General features: G+C 29.3%; 2 protein-coding genes across 2 annotated transcripts; both read left to right on the plus strand.

Moving 5' to 3' along the window:
* Positions 1–1055: 1055 nt before the first annotated feature.
* On the plus strand, positions 1056–15521 carry LOC128392939 (integrin alpha-PS1-like). Its single transcript, XM_053353032.1, has 25 exons — positions 1056–1635; positions 1943–2079; positions 2190–2272; positions 2332–2479; positions 2567–2675; positions 2763–2845; positions 4356–4433; positions 4534–4657; positions 4772–4952; positions 5079–5259; positions 11268–11332; positions 11528–11741; positions 11828–11988; positions 12081–12231; positions 12361–12456; positions 12763–12875; positions 13401–13481; positions 13580–13801; positions 14023–14159; positions 14225–14312; positions 14399–14518; positions 14612–14686; positions 14780–14926; positions 14996–15121; positions 15197–15521. Exons 1-25 carry the CDS (start codon positions 1292–1294, stop codon positions 15269–15271), a joined length of 3339 nt encoding a protein of 1112 aa, XP_053209007.1. The 5' UTR covers positions 1056–1291; the 3' UTR covers positions 15272–15521.
* Positions 15522–16245: 724 nt separating this feature from the next.
* On the plus strand, positions 16246–17992 carry LOC128392940 (calcium channel flower-like). Its single transcript, XM_053353033.1, has 5 exons — positions 16246–16499; positions 16581–16653; positions 16861–16986; positions 17089–17196; positions 17284–17992. Exons 1-5 carry the CDS (start codon positions 16391–16393, stop codon positions 17444–17446), a joined length of 579 nt encoding a protein of 192 aa, XP_053209008.1. The 5' UTR covers positions 16246–16390; the 3' UTR covers positions 17447–17992.
* The last annotated feature ends 1133 nt before the right edge of the window (positions 17993–19125 follow it).

Genomic DNA, 19125 nt, shown 5'->3' on the forward strand with positions numbered 1-19125 from the left:
TTTATTATGCTTCCTACTGTAATTAGTCCAAATATCGGCCTCCCATGATTTGAATACCAACGGTAAATTTCAAGTCTATTGATTAAATTGTAAAATCAACCCTCACATTAATCATACAATCAAATCATTAACCTTTTTGTTTTTATCATAATCTGAATGAAATTTATTTACAATTTAAATTTCACAACAATTAAACTCACTACGATTATTGAACTTTATTATTTCAATGTTGTGGTAAAATGGGTGTTGATTTATATTATATATATTAAATTGTTTCAATTTAATTGAAATAGACAAAAAAATTGAATTAATGACTTACCTTTTAAAATGAAAATGACAATGATAAAAATAGTTGTAACCTGTTAATGGATTACAATTTAATCAATGATCGTATTAACAAACTGCCCATTGATTAGAGTCAAATGAGTAGTTTAATTAATATATTTCAAGGTAATCCATTTTAAATTTTCATTCTCAATGGGTCAATCAATTGGTCAAACAATTAACTTTCAGATGGTTAATTATCTGAAAACTCGAGCAACAACAAGCAGAAAAACATTGCTCACCAATCGGTTTACAAAAAAATGATTGTTATTGATTAACAAATAATGTTGATACTTTATTAATATCGCCCACTTTAATTACATCAACACCTACCTGATTCAATTCTTTACCTTATTTAGTAAATTGTTTAAGATACTAGGATGATGAAGATGATGAAGATTAAGATGAAGATTGTGGGTGGATAGGTGTTCCTTATCATCATTTACCTTATTTAGACTTTAATGTAGGATCAACTTCCGTACGAGAAATTAACTTTTCTCATTTCTATTAGATAATAATAATGATAATTGTTGTTTTCTTTAATTTAGATTGATAACAATTCTAAACAATCATAACAACTAACAAAATAATCAATTAACCAGTAGTAAGTTAATTTTCCACCAGATGGCGGTCAAGTCAAATTCTATTTTTCGACCTGCGCCATCTATCGGGTAACTTGATTTTCCTTTTCTCTTCTCGTTTTTTTTCAAATTCATTCTTGTTTTCATCTCATTTAGTTCACTTCACTTCACTTTTTTTTTTACTTTTTTTTGTGTTGATAAATATTATGGATTATGTTTCTTTCATTACTTTCAACTAATCTGTTTTTCCTCCTGACGACTTGATGAATTTTAATCACTGATTAAGATAATTAATGGAAATCCATTGATTAACTTTATATATGTTATTTTCTATTTAAATTAGAAATTCTTTTTCTCTTCTCTATCTGTTTTTCCTTTTTATTATCATGTTGCTTTTTCTTTTCTTTCTACTGTTACTATTATACTTATTAGTAATTCCATTTATTGTGAAATCTTGTTCTTTATCAATTATCTCATCATTACCATGGGAAAGATTTACTTTCTTATCATCTTTAACCACCAGTGTTTGTCATGCCAATAGGAATAATTTAATTGTTTTCTTCTTCATTCTGGTCAATGTTGTTTTACACCAACAATTTACTATTGTTACCTCATTTAATTTTGATACTCGGATACCTTTTATCAAGGAAGGACCGGTCAATTCATATTTTGGTTATTCTGTAGCTCAACATTTAATTCAAAAATACAACTCATCTGATTACGAACCAATGTAAGTGTTTCTAATTTAGAACAAACTTAACTTTTCTATTCTCTGTTAAAATCTTCTCTCTTGGATTGGATTACATTCTCATTAAATTAATGAATTTGTGTGTGTTAATTTCCCTCAGTGTTTATCTCTATCAATTGGATACCTTGTTTTTTTTGTGTAGAAGAGAAAAAAGAATTTGAAAGATTTTCTATTCTCTTTTTCTTCTTTTCTCTTTTCTCTCTAATTCTCTTTCTTTGTGTTCTTCTCTACCGGTGTCATTGTTGTTAACACTTTCCTTCCTTTTTTTTTCTTACCTGGATGAATACAGAATACTAGTTGGTGCTCCAAGAGCTCAAACCGATCAACCAGGTACAAATAGATCTGGTTATGTTTTCTCATGTAAATCATCAAGTAAGGTTGATGATTGTGTTCCACTTGAAATTGACTTTAAACGATCATCATTAGGTGAGTAATAATTTGACAACCATCATCGTAATCAAAATCATTATCATAATGATATTTTATTTTCTCTCTACAATTTGATTCTTATTTTCTTCTTCTTCTTCTTATTTCAGCTCCACCCACGTCCAGTGAATTTAAAAACGATCAATGGTTAGGAGTCGTCGTTAAAAGTGGCGGCCTTGGTGGTCATGCCTTGGTTAGTATTAGAATAGTGACATAAGTGACATAATATTAATTGATGAGTATCATTTTTAGACTTGTGCTCATCGTTATGTCCTCAAAGGATCGTCAGATCATCATTGGGGCCAGGGAATTTGTTATTCTCTAACAAATTACCTTGATTATCATCGAGCTTGGGAGCCATGTTTTAATCGACCAGTGAAAGCAGCTCACGAAGAATTTGGTAAATAATCTAATCATCAATCAACCATTAGAATTGTCAAGATAATTTACTAATTATTCATTTTTATAAATGATAACTAAAAATTAGGATTCTGTCAGGCGGGAACAAGTGCCGATATCTCATCGGCAAATGACATAATAATTGGTTCCCCAGGTCCGTATACATGGAGAGGAACAGTTTTCACAAATTCAATCAAGTAATTATCTATTATTTTCACTCGAAAATTTCATCATACTAATCAACTTTTATTATCCAATAATTAATAATAACAATCTACATAAAGGTTTGCTCTTCGTGACGATAAAACTTGGTACATGGGACCAGTTCAAGAATCAACATCAGTTGTGGATAAATACAGTTACTTGGGTATGCATTTGATTTAATTCATTTTGTTTTATCATTTTTCTGTTATCATGTGTTTACAAACCAAGTCCACAATCAATAAGATGATCTCTCTGTTCATGTTTATTATCATGAGTCATTGACATTGTAACATATCTTACAATGTCATTCATCTTCTTTCCTCTACATCCTCATCCTCCTCCCACCCTCTTCCATCACGACCACCACCCTCCTCTTCACTCACTCTCTCTATCTCAAATACTCCTTTGAGATGTATGAGCTATTATGTAGATGTTTCCTTTTCTACTTGACTTGACCCAATCGCTTTTTCCAACTCCTACACCCACCCCACTCATGTTATATTCACATTTTCCTCTCCCTCCCCTCTCTCTCTTTCTCTCTACATCTTGCAAGGCTTCATCATCATAATCTCCACTCTATCATCCTGTCTGAAGAAATGATATAAGATTAACTAAGATACATTGTAATGAAAAAAAAGAGATGCCTGGTAACTACAACAATTAACATCGTTCTTTCAATTTTTTTTCTTCTCACTGCATCAATGGTTCCCAATGAGAAGTAATTAACACACTACATGTAACACCATCACTACCAAACTATCATAGTTAATCATCTTTTAATCATTATAAAATCATTATCACGGTCTAATCTATGTTCCCATGTTTTTTAGCTCTTCTAATAATCCAAACAACTACCATAACAATTTAATGTTCAATAGAATTTAAATGCTTTTCCTTTTCAAGTGTTTTTTTTTCTCAACCAAATCAAGAAACATTCACGATAATGAAACTCTGATATTAATGATTCCACCATATTGAATAGCTTTTCAAGTTTTTCTCTTACTTTTCCCTCTCTTTTTCTCTGTTTTCCATTTAAGCCTTGACATCTTGATAACGATATAATCGTATAAGTTATTTACCATTATCATATTACTATTTGAATGGTGATGAAGATGTAAAGATGATAAAGAGATTCATTTAAAGCCTTATCAATTCACATCGAGCCCTGCGATCCATGACCATCAATGACCAATTTGATCTTACTGATCGAAGCTTAGATTAGACGAAAAATATATATCGATTTTCACTTTTGTTATCAATCTTGATACACGATGAGTCCAAAATACTAATGATAACCCGAGTTGATGGTTAATTTGATAGTAGATTATCAGTTATATTCATATAGCCCAAGCCACACACACACACATAGAATATAATAAATAATCTCATCATCATCATAATCCATTGTAAACCTTTAATTTAAAAATCTTTCAGTCAATTAACTATTTTTCATGTTAAAGTGGAAAAATGAACTAAATTAAACTAATCATTTGAAACTATGCGAGAGAAAGTTTTGATTTATTATCAGTAAATCATATTAGTAGTTTATGGTTAATTTCAATGGGTCATTTATTTTTCCAACAATCTATTTCTACCACTGTTAAATTCATGATCTAATTTACAACAATTAATAATACAATAAAAACTAATCTCTTCTCACAATCTTTCCATAGGTATGTCCGTTACATCAGGTAAATTTTTCGGCAACAATTTAAGTTATGTTGGTGGTGCTCCTCGATCCAATGGAACAGGTAAGATGCTTAATCATGATAAAGTGTGCGGATGATTTAATTAATTTCATGATTAGAAGTTTGTTTAATTGTTTACATGTTATTTTCTATCAATTCTTAGGTCAAGTTATCTTTTACAGCAAACGAAAGTCAACTTTATTTGCCGTTGAGCTTATCCTAAATGGTGAACAATTTGCTTCATCATTTGGTTATACAATATTGGCAATGGATCTTCAAAATGACAAGTAAATATTATCCTTAATTATCTTTCATTTTACTTTTCATAACAATATAATTGTTTTAATTGTAAACCTTTGAACGATGTTAACCTTTTTGCGTTTATAATTGAATTTAAACAGTAAATCAGATTTAATTGTTGGAGCACCTTTCTATTATGATGGATCACGTTCAACTGAAGGAGCTGTTTACATCTATTACAATACAGGAAAAGGAATACAATCAAAATATGATGTTCGGTTATTTGGTAAACAAGATTCACGATTTGGTTGGTCTTTAGCTGATCTTGGTGATATAAACAAAGTAAATAAATTGTTCAATTCTTTACGTCACCTAATTATCATTAGAAAATCCCATAGATATGGTTAAAAATGGTTGAACTAATTTCTATCATAATATTTTCTATGTTAATTTGTCAACTTTCAACAGGATGGGTTCAATGATCTTGCCATTGGTGCTCCTTATGATGAAGGTGGTGGATCTGTTTACATTTACTTGGGCTCACCTAACGGTATTAAAACAAACGCTGTTCAAGTGATTCGTGGTGATGATATTAGCGCTTTTCCTAAAATTGGTAGAAATATAAAGACATTTGGTTACTCACTCTCAGGTAAATCATAATGCTCATTTTCTTCCTCTTCATCATGACAATTATCATACAATCATCATGATCATCAATCAAACCTACAAATATCTTTATATACACTCACCTACATGCTGGTGATTTTTCAGCCTAAAAACTTAACTTAAAGGTGAAAACTTTTGATTGAAGAAACTTTCAAGTTCAATATCATTCTCAGTGTGTTAGTTAATTCATTGCAACCAACTGGATCATTAATTTTCTCAGTATCTTACTCACTCTTTCTACCAATAGTAAATCTTATTCCAATTGTTTGCTTCCAATAATATTATCATGAAAAATATCCTCATGTGTAGTATATTTCAAATCTCAATTGCTCTCCTTTTTTTTACAAATCTCACTGACAAGTAACATAAATAACTCTTACCAGACTTTACAACTCTTACTTTACTCATCCTCTCATTTTTTCATCCTCATCATCATCACCTCAAGTTGTTAACCTAGATGTCTTGGTAGATTATATTGTATATATAAATAGCATATAAGATATTATATTTACAATATACACGAAAAAAAAGACCGGAAGTTTCTTCATGGACAACATCCTACTCACACCCTTTACCTCACTTTGTTTTCTTACGTTACGAATCTACCTCCATCCTTATTATCATACAACTACGTTAGTGTTTACTAATACAAACCAACAACAATTTATCTTGATTCTCATTGAAAACAATCAAAAACCTACAGATTAATTAATCACTTGAAAACAATTCTTATCCCTTATTATTAACACACAGAGAAGTAGGTGAACACTTCAATTATTATATATAAATCACACAAATTGTTTATTTCCTGATTATCTTTAGATATTAGTGATTAACTGTTTCTGTGTTAATCTTAATCATTTGAGGTTGATTAAATTATTGCTCATTCTGATTCATACCAATGAATTTGTATTTGTGTACATAATGTAAGTATAATGATCATTTAAATGATGTTGATGTTTAATTAATAGTAAATTTTAATGGCCATTTGCGTTAAAATTAACCTACATTTTTACAATTTCATTTGAATATCATGATGATGATGATTAGTATGGTTTTTCATTCACATCATCACATTTAAATGAAATAATTTAGAAAATGATGAGGATGATAAAAATGTGTCTCCCAATGTAACAATAATTGATATTGGACATTTGCCCAATATGTTTGTTTATCATTTTCTGAATTAATGTCTCACTCTATCCAGAAATTATCAATAGCAATGATTAACTCAATTAAAGATAAACAACTAGTTTAAATTGTTTAATTAATCATATATCCAATTCTAGTATTTAAAACAACAAATTTCAATGGCATCATTACAATTGACACAATTTTTTTTTCTTCTCATCAATGATATTAAATCAAACAAACATCATTAACTTAGACATGGAAATTAGTCTCAGTTTTCATCATTTCCTTTTCCTTTTACTCCTCAAGGTTATTAGGCTTTGAGAGTAACAAAGTCTCTTCTTGTTACTGTCATACTTTTACCTTTAACCTGTGTAAGATTAAGATGATGATCATGTTCATCTTTCACCTTAACCTCTCAATGGGAAATCTTTACAAATCATTTCCAATCATTACAACGATTCCCTGTTGATCATTGACAGTGTTTCTGTCTCGCCTTGATTATCATTACTTTTATGATGATTATTACCATTGCAAACTGAGTAAACAATTTACAATGATGATAATTGATTATATCCATTGTTATCATAACTTTTATAATTGCATTGGATAATTTTTTACCTGTAAAAAGTAAAGGTAACTATTAATGTCACTATTAATAGAGGTTATTTAAACACTCACCTTTGCGAATGTGTTTAAATTGTTGTTACTTATGCCCATTAGATTGTCCTTTGATTGCACTGGAAGATTGTTAGGAAAAAAGTGATTCTAATAAATCAAATTTAACTTTATATTGTTAATTGTTGTCTGATTGATTGTTAACGTAATTACAATTAACGAATCATAAAAATTACCAAAGAAAAAAATCTTGTTTAAACTCCATAGACTCTCATCTCACAGCAAGAGGTCTAATCACAATCAGTTGATTGTTACCTTTTAACTTTGTTAATTTCTTTTCAAACCTGAATCAAGCTTTCCATTAATTGCTATCAAACATAATCTAAATTATTTTTTTTCATATTTAATCATCATTTGAATGATTAAATTGTCTCATAGTATTTGATTCAATTGGTTCTGTGAAAAATGAAGCTTAAAGTTAATTAAGTTTGATTATCTGTCTTATCCTGATGATTTCCTATCTCTCATAATAATCATTGTTGAGGAAGTACAACAATTAACTAATTTCATGCTGTATTTACATTTGATTTTAATTGTGATGTTTGATGACAATTTGTTCAATTTGATTGTTACCTTGAACGTTTTTTTGGTAACAATCAGAAAGTAAATTATCATTGTGAACAAACTTATTGGGGGCTTCAATAAGTCCCGATTCTGAATATGTCCCTGAGTGAAATTTTTTTTTATTTTTATTGCAAATAAAAGCCCAGAGTCCATAGGCATGGAAAGTAAGATTTCAGAAAAATCCAAATTCTAAATTTTATTTGAGGTCAAATTAGGTCAAAATCCGCAGAATTTTTCAATGAGATTTTAACATGGAAAAATTAAAAGTACGTTTTCAAAAAGGATAAAAATTCTGACTTTTTCGGCTCAGAGTTGCAGAACTTATTTTAAACCCAATTTAATCTTTAATTTCGACACAGATTCTGAATGCTGAATGATTGGCGATAATTTCGCACAAAAAAAAAACAGAATTATATCAAAAATTGATGACGCAATATTGAAAAAACAGAAAATTCTGCGGCTTTTGACCTAATTTGACCTCAAATAAAATTTAGAATTTGGATTTTTCTGAAATCTTACTTTCCATGCCTATGGACTCTGGGCTTTTATTTGCAATAAAAATAAAAAAAAATTTCACTCAGGGACATATTCAGAATCGGGACTTATTGAAGCCCCTAATAATATCCAATCAACAATAATAAAGATTCCTAATTGTGATTAGTGTTTACAGTGTAAACAAATTGTTTATTATCCAGAATCAACGGATGTTATTTTATCTTGTTAACTTTTTATTGCTTTTTGCCATAATATTATATTATTATTGTTATCTTCAATAGTTGATAGTTTTTTTTTGTATTGAATATGAAGAAAATTATCAAGAATAAATTAGTAATTTGTTGATTAACTTAATTGTTCACTTAAAATCTCTGGTTGGATCAATGTATTGGTTTCGAGGGATCAATTTTGTTGGAGGGATTATTGAAGGATTTAATTGATAACTTTGTAGTTTATTATAACAAATGTTACCTGAATAATGATGAAAAAAACAAGAAACCAATCAACAGGAGTCTCTCATTTTGCTTTCATCTTCATCTTCATCATCATTCTCTCTCTCTCTCTCTCTCTCTCTCTCTCTCTCTCTCTCTCTCTCTCTTTCTTTCTTTCTTTCTTTCTTTCTTTCTTTCTTTCTTTCTTTCTTTCTTTCTTTCTTTCTTTCTCTCGTTGGGATGATGTTATTGACTTTCTTCAAGATTTCAACTTGTCAAACATTTTGACTTCAATAAGAAAGCAACAGGTAAAAAATACCTCAAGAAACCGGCTTATTTTTCATCTTTTTCAGACTCTTTCATCCCCATCTTCATCTTCATCTTCATCATCTTCATCATCTTGAATTAGGATCCTTAAACTTTTTCTGGTTTTTATTATATTAACTGAAAAGGCAATCTAATCTTGCCCAACCATTGAAACCACACACCTTATGGTTGTTATCATGCTAATTTTCACCAACGGTTGATAATTTTATTTTATTTCGCGATTGATATTGCACAATTTAGAAGTTAAATTAACGTCTAATGTTATCAAATTGTTTATTTTGATCAATGGTTTGTAATTAAATTGTTATAATTAAAACAGATTTACAAAAAGTGAACCATGTTGTACTTGAGATGATCAACATTTTAATCATAACAATTTGAATATTATTATAGTGATTCCATTAGTATTCAAACAATTTATATTTAAACCTCATTACAATCTATCAAATCTAATCTAGTAGCAATTTAATGTTTTAAATATAAATTAAACTGATTTCTCAGTTAATTCTTATCTTGTTAATTTTAATTCGTGACTTGACTAAACTTAATTGAGATTTTATTTATGAGAAAACCGTTCCAATGGTTGTTGGTTTTACTTGTTTCTTTCAATTCACCTTATAACATTTTCTTAATTAGTCAATTGTTGCAATTATTACATTTTTCAAACCAATTGAAACAATTGAGAATAATTAACAAATCATGTTCTCTGATAACAATTACATTTGTGGTTATAATTATTAGGGAAGATTCAACAATCTTATTAAAAGTGAAACTAAATTATCATGTAATTAAACTTGTCTAAGCTTCTTGAATTAACTTGTAACAAATATAATCACTGTATTAATAGATGGTTATTTTGTCAAAAATAAAAGAAAATTAAGAAACAAAAATACATTGACCTTAAGGGTCAAAATTATCAGGATAAACATTGACCCAACCAACTGACCAGCAAATGGTCAAAAATATGAAAGCTCATTTGATTTGGTGTGTAAGCATCAATATTTGATTATGATAATTATAAAGTCTACTACTATTTGATTACTAGCAGTTTGAATTAGTCAACTATTATTACCACAGGCACAACGCCCAGAATAATTTTTTATAACCTTTTACCTTTGACCTCCCTTAGAGAGAAAAAAAGTCTGTCAGTTTGCACAAAAAAAAGCTATTGGACAATTAATCTTACCTTGTTTTTAAAATTTACCCTCAAGGTGATCTTAGGTCACTCGGTTTGCTCACAAATCTCCATAGACTTTTCTTCCCTCTTTCAACATTTTTCGCCAACACTTAAGTTTCTTTTTCTTTTTCTCATCATCATGAGATGATGATAATTATCATTTCTCTTTCCTTTCATTGAATTTTCTCTTTCTCTTACCTACCTTTTGTTACCTGAAAATGTTAACTCTCTCTCTCTCTCTCTCTCTCTCTTCTTCTTCTGGTTACAAAGAGAAAGAAAAGAAAGAGAAAACAAAAGAGATTGACCAAAACTGACCAAACAACCTTATCCATAATGTGTTTCCTAAAATGTATACTTAATGTTAACCTTTTTCTGAGGTTATCTTACCTGTTGATTTTACCTTTTATCTTTCAACTGACCAATAATGTTTACATTATAATCTAAGGTAAAAGAAGATGATTATGATAAAAGGGAACTAAAAGTTCTAAAGAAAAGTTATTTTACCTTTTTTCCCGTTTTCTTTTTCAGATTTTAAAATTAAATATAATTTTCATCATCTTTTGATGTATTAATTAAAATCCCTAGATATCAATGAAAAATAGTAAATGACAATTGGTAAGCATTAAAACTGCTGATCAACAATACATTAGGTTATCATCACTTAGATGATGTATGATTTCAATTACACCAACAAAAGGAAAACCAATTTTCACAGTTACAATGGTGATTATTTGTTGTATTGTATTGATGATTAGATTTGATTGCGTGTAAATTGTTCAGTTGTTTGTTAAATGATGATTATTATTATTCAATTGTTGATATCACGCAACATTTTTTTGGCAAGAAGCAAATCAACAACAATCAAAACCATTGATTAACTTGATCATCTGTTTCTAATTCAATAATTTCACACTGAATTTACATTTTTCAATCTGATTATGGTTAAATTGTTATTCTCATTGTAGTTTTTTTTATTCATTTCTTGCTTCTTGAATTAATTACCATCAATTTAATTTCCTATTATGTAAAAATAATCTTGTTGTTTATTCATTAATTCTGATTGATGGTTCACCTTGATTTTGATTATAAGACAAATCGCTGATTGCTGATGATTTCATCTCTTAATTATTTCCTTTCCAATCTATTTGAAATTCATTGTCTCTTTTTCCCTGTTGATTTAATTAATAGGTTCCGCTGATATGGATAAAAATGGTTATCCGGACTTACTTGTTGGTGCTTATGAAAGTGATGCGGTAAGTTAACAATCAAATCAACCCTTCAACAATCAGTGGGATGAAACTATGATAGTTATTAACAAACGGAAATGTAATCATTTACTACTCTGTGTTAAATCAACATAATCTTCAACAATTTATTTTAATATAATACTTGATTTAAACGAGTTTTAATTGATTGAAACCTTTTTTTGTTTACTTGATACTTTCTAGACAATTTTGCTTCGAGCTCGTCCTATTCTGAACATCGCTACTCGAGTTGAAAATATAACCCAAATTGATCCAAATCGTGAAGGTTGTATCGGAGATCCGACTTCTAAGCTACCTTGTTTCGATGTAGAGCCTTGTTTCTTACTGATGCCCTCAGGCCGATCAACCAGTAAAATTGTACTTCGCTACATAATCGAAGCTGAAAGTTTCCTCGACAGTAAGTTGAATCTTTAGATTTTTTTCTTCGTCGATTTGAGTTTCGGGCATTAATTATTCTTATTTATTTTTTCACAACTTTTTTAGAAAAACCAATTGTACCTCGAGTTAAGTTCAATTCTTCAGCCGAACTCGATAGTCCTCACATAGTAAATAAAACAACGATAATTTCTGGTGATCGTTTAGGCCGATGGAATTGTCTCAAAGAACTTGTTTATATCAAGGATAAATCTGACATCCATCGATCGGTAATAATAACTGAACACAACTGAACTTTTCTCACACCATAAATATACATGGAAATATGAATAATATTTTATATAATTTCATTTTCGTTCAGATTCAATTCCAATTAACTTATTCACTGGAGCAAGATGAACCTCGTGGTATCGTAACAAGTTACTCTTCGTCTTCAGATATCGATAAATATCCAATTCTAAATCAAGAAGAAGCTCGAAAAGTATTTCAAGCATCATTCCTTAAAGAATGTCGTAAGTTAACCAATTCGATTAATACAATTCTCAGCTGATTAGAACCCAATTAAACTATTTGTTTACATTGGAATAAGATGGAGAATTTAAGTTTTCTAAATTGTTTATTACTCTACTTTCACTTTTCAGGCAACACTGAGCAATGCCAAAGCAATTTAAATGTAATTGCTAAATTACTCCATCCATTGGATACGCCTGGATATGAAGACAGAATATTATATTTGGGTATGTAATCAGCTTGATCAGCAATTTAATTCACTGCCAAATGATCAACCAGTTAACCTACTTGTTGTTGATTGTTGTTATTTGTTTGTTAATTTATAATAGTAATCACTAAATAAATTGGATGATTTATTTACATATTTCAAGTTATATTAATAATTCAATTATGATGACATATAATTGTATTAATAACAAAATTATCGATCTAATTGCTTAATCAACGTTTTCTTTAATCTTATGTAATCTATTAAAATTTAATTGCTAATTTTTTTTATAATTGATTCATTTGATTGTATTTCATCAATTTAGGTTCAACCGATGTTAATCTTGAATTAACCGTTAGAAATACAATGGAACCAGCTTATGATGCAAACATTTATATCTATCATCCTTATATTACTTATATTGGTAAAGATCAAGTGGTAAGTGATTACAATTAGTTAATTAACCATTCATCGAATGAGAAATATTTTAATTTCAATTGTAATTAAGAAATTGTTATTATTATTATTATTTGATTATTTTAAAAGGAGATGATCATTTTTACTTTAACCTTTTTGGTGTAAATGGATTACAGAAAAATTATCTCACCCATAAACTTTAATTGTAGTTTTAAATTGTAAAAATGATTGATTGATTAGTTTAAAATGCGGAAATTAGTTTCTTACATAGATCATATTATTAACAGTAATAATTTATAATTAATTACTATTATTTAAATATTCAAATATAAATCAATCAATGTTATTTATAAGAAATGATTACAATCAGTTTATTATCATTTATTATATTTTGGTTACTATGATTTCTGTCAAATTGATTATGATATTTAACCTAAATTTGTCCTTAAACTGATTATTACAATGGTGTGTTTTATATCAACTAATTTGAATCAACAATCTAATTGATGTATTTATTTGTTTTCTATTTTATTAATTGTTACACAGGAAGGTGAACAAATTGATTGTAAACCATTCAATATAAGTCTATTGGTTTGCTCGTTGGGTAATCCTTTCAAACGAGGAGAGGTAAACTTAATTTTCATCTCATTGTTAATTGTTAATCAAACTTAATTGTTGATGTTTCTTTTTCTATCTCTCTCTCTGTGTGTGTATATATTTATCAGGTTAAATTGAATTTAAAATTTGATCCCAAAGAGATATCAGATGTACAGAATGATATTGATTTAAGAGTCTTCGTAAATACATCGAGTGTTGATTTAAGTCAATCTAAAAACGATGTAACCACTAAATTGTTGATTATCCGTCGAGCTGATCTGGAAATTAAAGGTTCATCTGATCCTGCTGGAGTTTGGTTTGGTGGTGATCCTGTTGGTGAGGCAGCTATGGTAAGTTAATTGTAACAATTTATCAACATTAACAAGATAATGAATGACATTGATTAGTTGACTGGTTAATACTGTTGATTGTTTATGTTACAAAAATGTCACCAGCATTTAATTATAACTGTTTGTCTCATCAATGAGAAGAAAATGTTTCAACTGTGTTAACATTATCATCAATTATTATTTTTGATTTAATGTTTTTCATGTAATAATTAAATTAACAGAAAACCTCAGATGACATTGGAAGCAGAATTGAACATTCCTATACGATTATTTCCGCTGGACCTTATCATCCAAAGGAATTGACTGTTGAAGTTGATTGGCCTTATTCACTTTCCAGTGACCATGAGGAAGGAAAATGGTATTTAAATTATACATACAGACAATTAAGGAACACCAATTAACTAATTGTTTGATATTCTACAGGCTTCTCTACTTAATGAGTACCATTGTTGTACAGGGTAAAGGGCAATGTGTCCCAACATTTGGTGCAGTTAATCCTCTGAAAATAAGGGTAAATAATTGATTATATTAAATCTAAAGGCATCATTCATGATTATTTAATTGTCTCTCTTTCTATCATTTGATTTAAATCAACAGGATACAGAATCAAGTCCAATTAAAAGTGATTCTTTCACCAAATCAAGACCAAAAAGACAAACCATCGTTCCCGCTAAACGTATCATGGAAGATGGTAAAAGTCAAAACGTAGTTAGTTTGGTAAGTTGATATTTTTAATATCTAATTTTTAATTGTTAACCAATTTAGATGGATTATTAATTAGTTAATTGTTTTAATGTCTCACTTTTCTAGGACTGCCAAAAAAAGACAGCTCGTTGTTATAAATTTTTATGTTATCTTCAGGATCTCCGACCTGGAGTACCATCAGTAAGTTGAATTGAATTTGTATTAATATTTACATGTAATAGATTATTGATTGATTGATTATCTAATTCATTTTTGTCTCTTTAATTTCTCAAGGTAATTGTGTTCATTGGAAGACTATGGAATTCAACTTTTGTTGAAGATTATGCTTCCGGAGTTAATCAAGTCCATATATATTCAAGAGCTAAATTGACCATTGGTCCATCAATCAGACAAAATCGTACTAATGACGATGCTACTTTCGTAAGTTAATTGATTAAACATTAGAATCACAATCAACAAACTAATAAATTATTTTCTTATCCTCACCAGGTAATAACTAAAGCTTATCCCGATGTACCTTTACTGCCTCCAGCTCGAGTACCTTTGTGGATTATAATCATGTCTATATTATTAGGAATATTGTTACTAATTTTGTTAATTATTGTATTGTGGAGGGTAAGTTAATTGTCACTTTCATCGTCAAAACAATTTACTAAATGTCATTTCTCTCTCTCTCTCTCTCTTCTCAAGTGTGGTTTCTTTAAACGGCGACTTGGTTACATGACAGCTCCGGTGGAAGATAAAGATTTTGACGAATATAATTAACTTAAATCAACCAATTAACTTAATCAATTGCTCTTTTATCCCTCCCTCACTCTCTTTCTCTCTCCACTCTCTTTAATTGTGTGTAAATTATTCACTACCATCAACTCTCTCTCTCTCCCTCTTCAAAACAAACCAACTTAATCAAATCAATTATTAAGTTAATTATTTTGCAATTCTAAGAGGTCTGTTGTTTATTTTTATATTGATTGTCAAAGTTTATCAAAATTAATAAATTAATTTAACTCACACACTTATTTATCTATTCATTTAATTGTTGTTTCTATTGATTGTGATTTTGTGAAATGAATCAACAATGAGATTACTAAAAATTGACCAATAAAATGGTTCCAACTTTAAATTCAATCAATTCTTTGATTTGATTAATTTTTCCAACTTCTCACCCACACAATTAAATTACTTTTACACCAACTTAATCCAGTCTTTTATTACCTTATTTAGTTTGTTGGTTGTTTTGATTAAGACAAACAAAACGTGGTCTTTAATTGTGGGTGTCGTTGTCCTTACATAGACAGAAATGAGTTAACTTGAGTGTAGGATCAACTTCCGATAAATTAACCAAACACAATTTGATTTAATTAAGAACATTTTCTTTCCATCAAATTGAGTTTCTATTTTAATTGTTAATTGTAACCGAAACATGAACACAATTATTACTTTACCTTCATCACCATCCAAGTATTCCAATTGTTTTCTCACAATTTTTTTCTCACAATTGATTCTCACACACAAAATTCAACAACCAACAATGAGTTAATTAAACAAAACAACTCTAATTATAAACAAAACAATTAACAAGATGAAAATGAACATCAACCGATTAGTAAATAAATTTTCCACTAGATGACAGTAGCAGTCGAATTCTTTTTCTTTTCAGTTTAAATTCACCGCTTAGAATAATTAACTTCTATTCACACCGATAGATGGAATTGAATTGAATTGAATTCTACCAACAAGTGAATAATTGTAACAAGTGGTTTTCTTGGTTAATGACATTGAATTAGTTTGTTTTAATTGTTACTAATTTATTTTTCTTTCAATCAATTGTTATTTATTAATGTTTATTAGTTGATTTACTTTTACAATAATTAGGGTGTTAAAATGTTTTCTCAATCCATGAGAGATCAACTTCAACCTCCTCCAGGTCAAGAGGAAGTTCCTTGGCTCTTCTCAACTCTGGCCCGTGGAGTCTCAACGATTGCTGGTTTATGTTAGTCTAACTTGTCATCATTTTCTATTCTTTTTGTCAATTAATCAGATTAATTAATATTTCCTTTTTCATTACATACAGTATCGATATTCTTTGGTATATGGGCTATGATTGGATTTGATTTTAGTTGCTTACTTGCTGGTATTTTACTTATGTAAGTTATTAGCGATTTGGTTGGAAAGTCTGGGCGATTTTATACTTTTTCCATATTATTGTCAATATCTCTTTTTATCAAATTATCGATTAGTCACATAAATTAACTTTGGGTTGTTAATTAGTGTTGAATGTTGATTAGTAATCTGATTTTCTCCTCTATCTTCTCTTTCTCCTTTCTTTATATCTCATTCTCTTGTTTATCCAGTTGTGAAGGTATTGCTGTTACTCTAATTGAATCACCTTGTCTATGTGTTTTTTTGGATTTTGCTCATCTTCCAAGTCGTTTCTATGAAGGAAAACCACACTGGTGGAAAGCTTCGACTTATGCATTGTAAGCAGCTCTAATTTGGATACCAAAGAGACTCGGCAATTGGAATTAACATGAAATAGTCGCTAATTATTAATTTTTTTCTCTTCTCTTTTGCTATCAAAGATTTTCAGTGATACCTTTCTTTATATGTCAAAACTTTTCCACTATATTATCCTGTTGTTTATTGGCAGCTGCATCTGCTACTTATTTGATTCTTAGCTTGGGAAAGAAGTAAGTTATCACAATTTAATATTCGATTGTTTAACCAGCATGTTAATATCATCATTTTAATTACAATTTTGTTTTAATTTCTTTCAGAGCAAGTGTTGAAGAAATGAGAACTAAAGCAATGTCAGAGAATCCAAGTGCCATCCTAGTGAATAATGAAGCCGCAATCGACAAATCAGGACCAGCTCAGTTTACACCATCGGTAGCTCTTGGTGACATGAGAAATAATCAGCCAACAATTGTTACATATTGATTTTAACGAAAACATTCAATGCAAACAATATAAATCATCAATAATTGATCAAACCATGAAAGAAAGGGGAAAAGACACTTTTACTGAAAAAGGAACTTCATCTGGCATCTTTGATCCAATCAATATGTGTGATTGTGTTTACATCATTCATATTGATCAAAGTTTAAGATGAACAATCAACCTAATTACATTCACTGTCCATTGAAAATCATAAAACTCTCTTCCACCAAGATGTCATCCTATTCATTTTAACTTCATCAGAACTTCCATCTTTTTATCGTCTTCCTTTACCTACGAAACCACAATGGAGATGATTCTCAACTGTTCTTAACCATTTTTCTTCTCTCTCTCTCTCTCACATCTAATCCATGATGTTATCGTCATCCATGTCTCTTATATATCAAATGTCACACCCTCGCCCACCATGAATTCACACTTCCAGTTCCACTTTTCGTCCTCTCTTCATCACCACCGTCGCCTTCAAATATTTTAGTCCATTTTATTTTTCAAAAAAGGAAACTTAATTATAAACTTTAATCAACTTTCCATCTTCCATTTTTATTCATCCTCCTGTAACAATTAACTCCTCTTATTTTTTGTCCATCACATAGTAACTTATAGAGAGAGAGAGAGAGAGAGAGACAGTTACTGTTCAACTTTTAATTAACTTGATCAGTTTTGTCAATCTGTTTAATCATCAGTAATGATCCTTGAATATAAACTCGTTCTTGATTGATCTCAAATTGCAACAATTAAGAGAGATACAATCAAATACAAGTTAAAAACGAGAAATTCAACTAAACATGTTGACAATTGGACCTTTATTACAATGTAATTTAATAATCTCAATTAAATGGGAAATGGGAAAATTAATTCCAATTATTTAGATTCTAGGAAAGTGGTTAAATCAATTCACGAAACAAAAGTGGCTTAATTTATTAATTGTAACCAGTTAATGTAAATTCTAATACAATTAAATTGTACTACTTTTTATTAGAATGTTTTTTACAAAAAAAAGAGATGATTAATAAATTTCCAATTAAATCAACGAATGAAAATTGATTTCCAATTTCAAGCATAATTACTTTTCTTTGTTTTCAACTAAAAATGATTAAAATGAACAAACAATTTAATCTAATTGGTTAAAAATATTTACTAAACAATTAAAATGAAACAACCAATTGTCCAGTGGAAGATTAAATTAACTAGTTAATCACCCAATTATCATACAAGTCTAAATACAGATAGAGAATATCGATAAGTAAATGAATCTTTTTTTTCAACAATTAATTTAATTTGCACAAAAATTAAATTGTTAGAAATTCTACAAGGCTATTCAGCTATTTTCGCCGATGTTTTTTGCGATTTTCTCATCAACTAAGAGACTTGAGTTTGAGCGATACTCAATTGTCATATTAAAGATCAAGGTCATTCAGGTCACTGGTAAAATAACGCGTTTCAAGGTCATTTGATGGCCATTTTACTTACCACTCAAGTCTCGAGTCTCTTTGACTCTTGGTATGAGTTTGAACGATACTCAATTGTCATATTAAAGATCAAGGTCATTCAGGTCACTGGTAAAATAACGCGTTTCAAGGTCATTTGATGGCCATTTTACTTACCACTCAAGTCTCGAGAAAATCGCAAAAAACATCGGCGAAATTAGCTGAATAGCCTTG

Source organism: Panonychus citri, unplaced genomic scaffold, assembly GCF_014898815.1.
Source record: "Panonychus citri isolate SS breed McGregor unplaced genomic scaffold, ASM1489881v1 Contig00138, whole genome shotgun sequence".
In the NCBI taxonomy this organism is placed as follows: domain Eukaryota; kingdom Metazoa; phylum Arthropoda; class Arachnida; order Trombidiformes; family Tetranychidae; genus Panonychus; species Panonychus citri.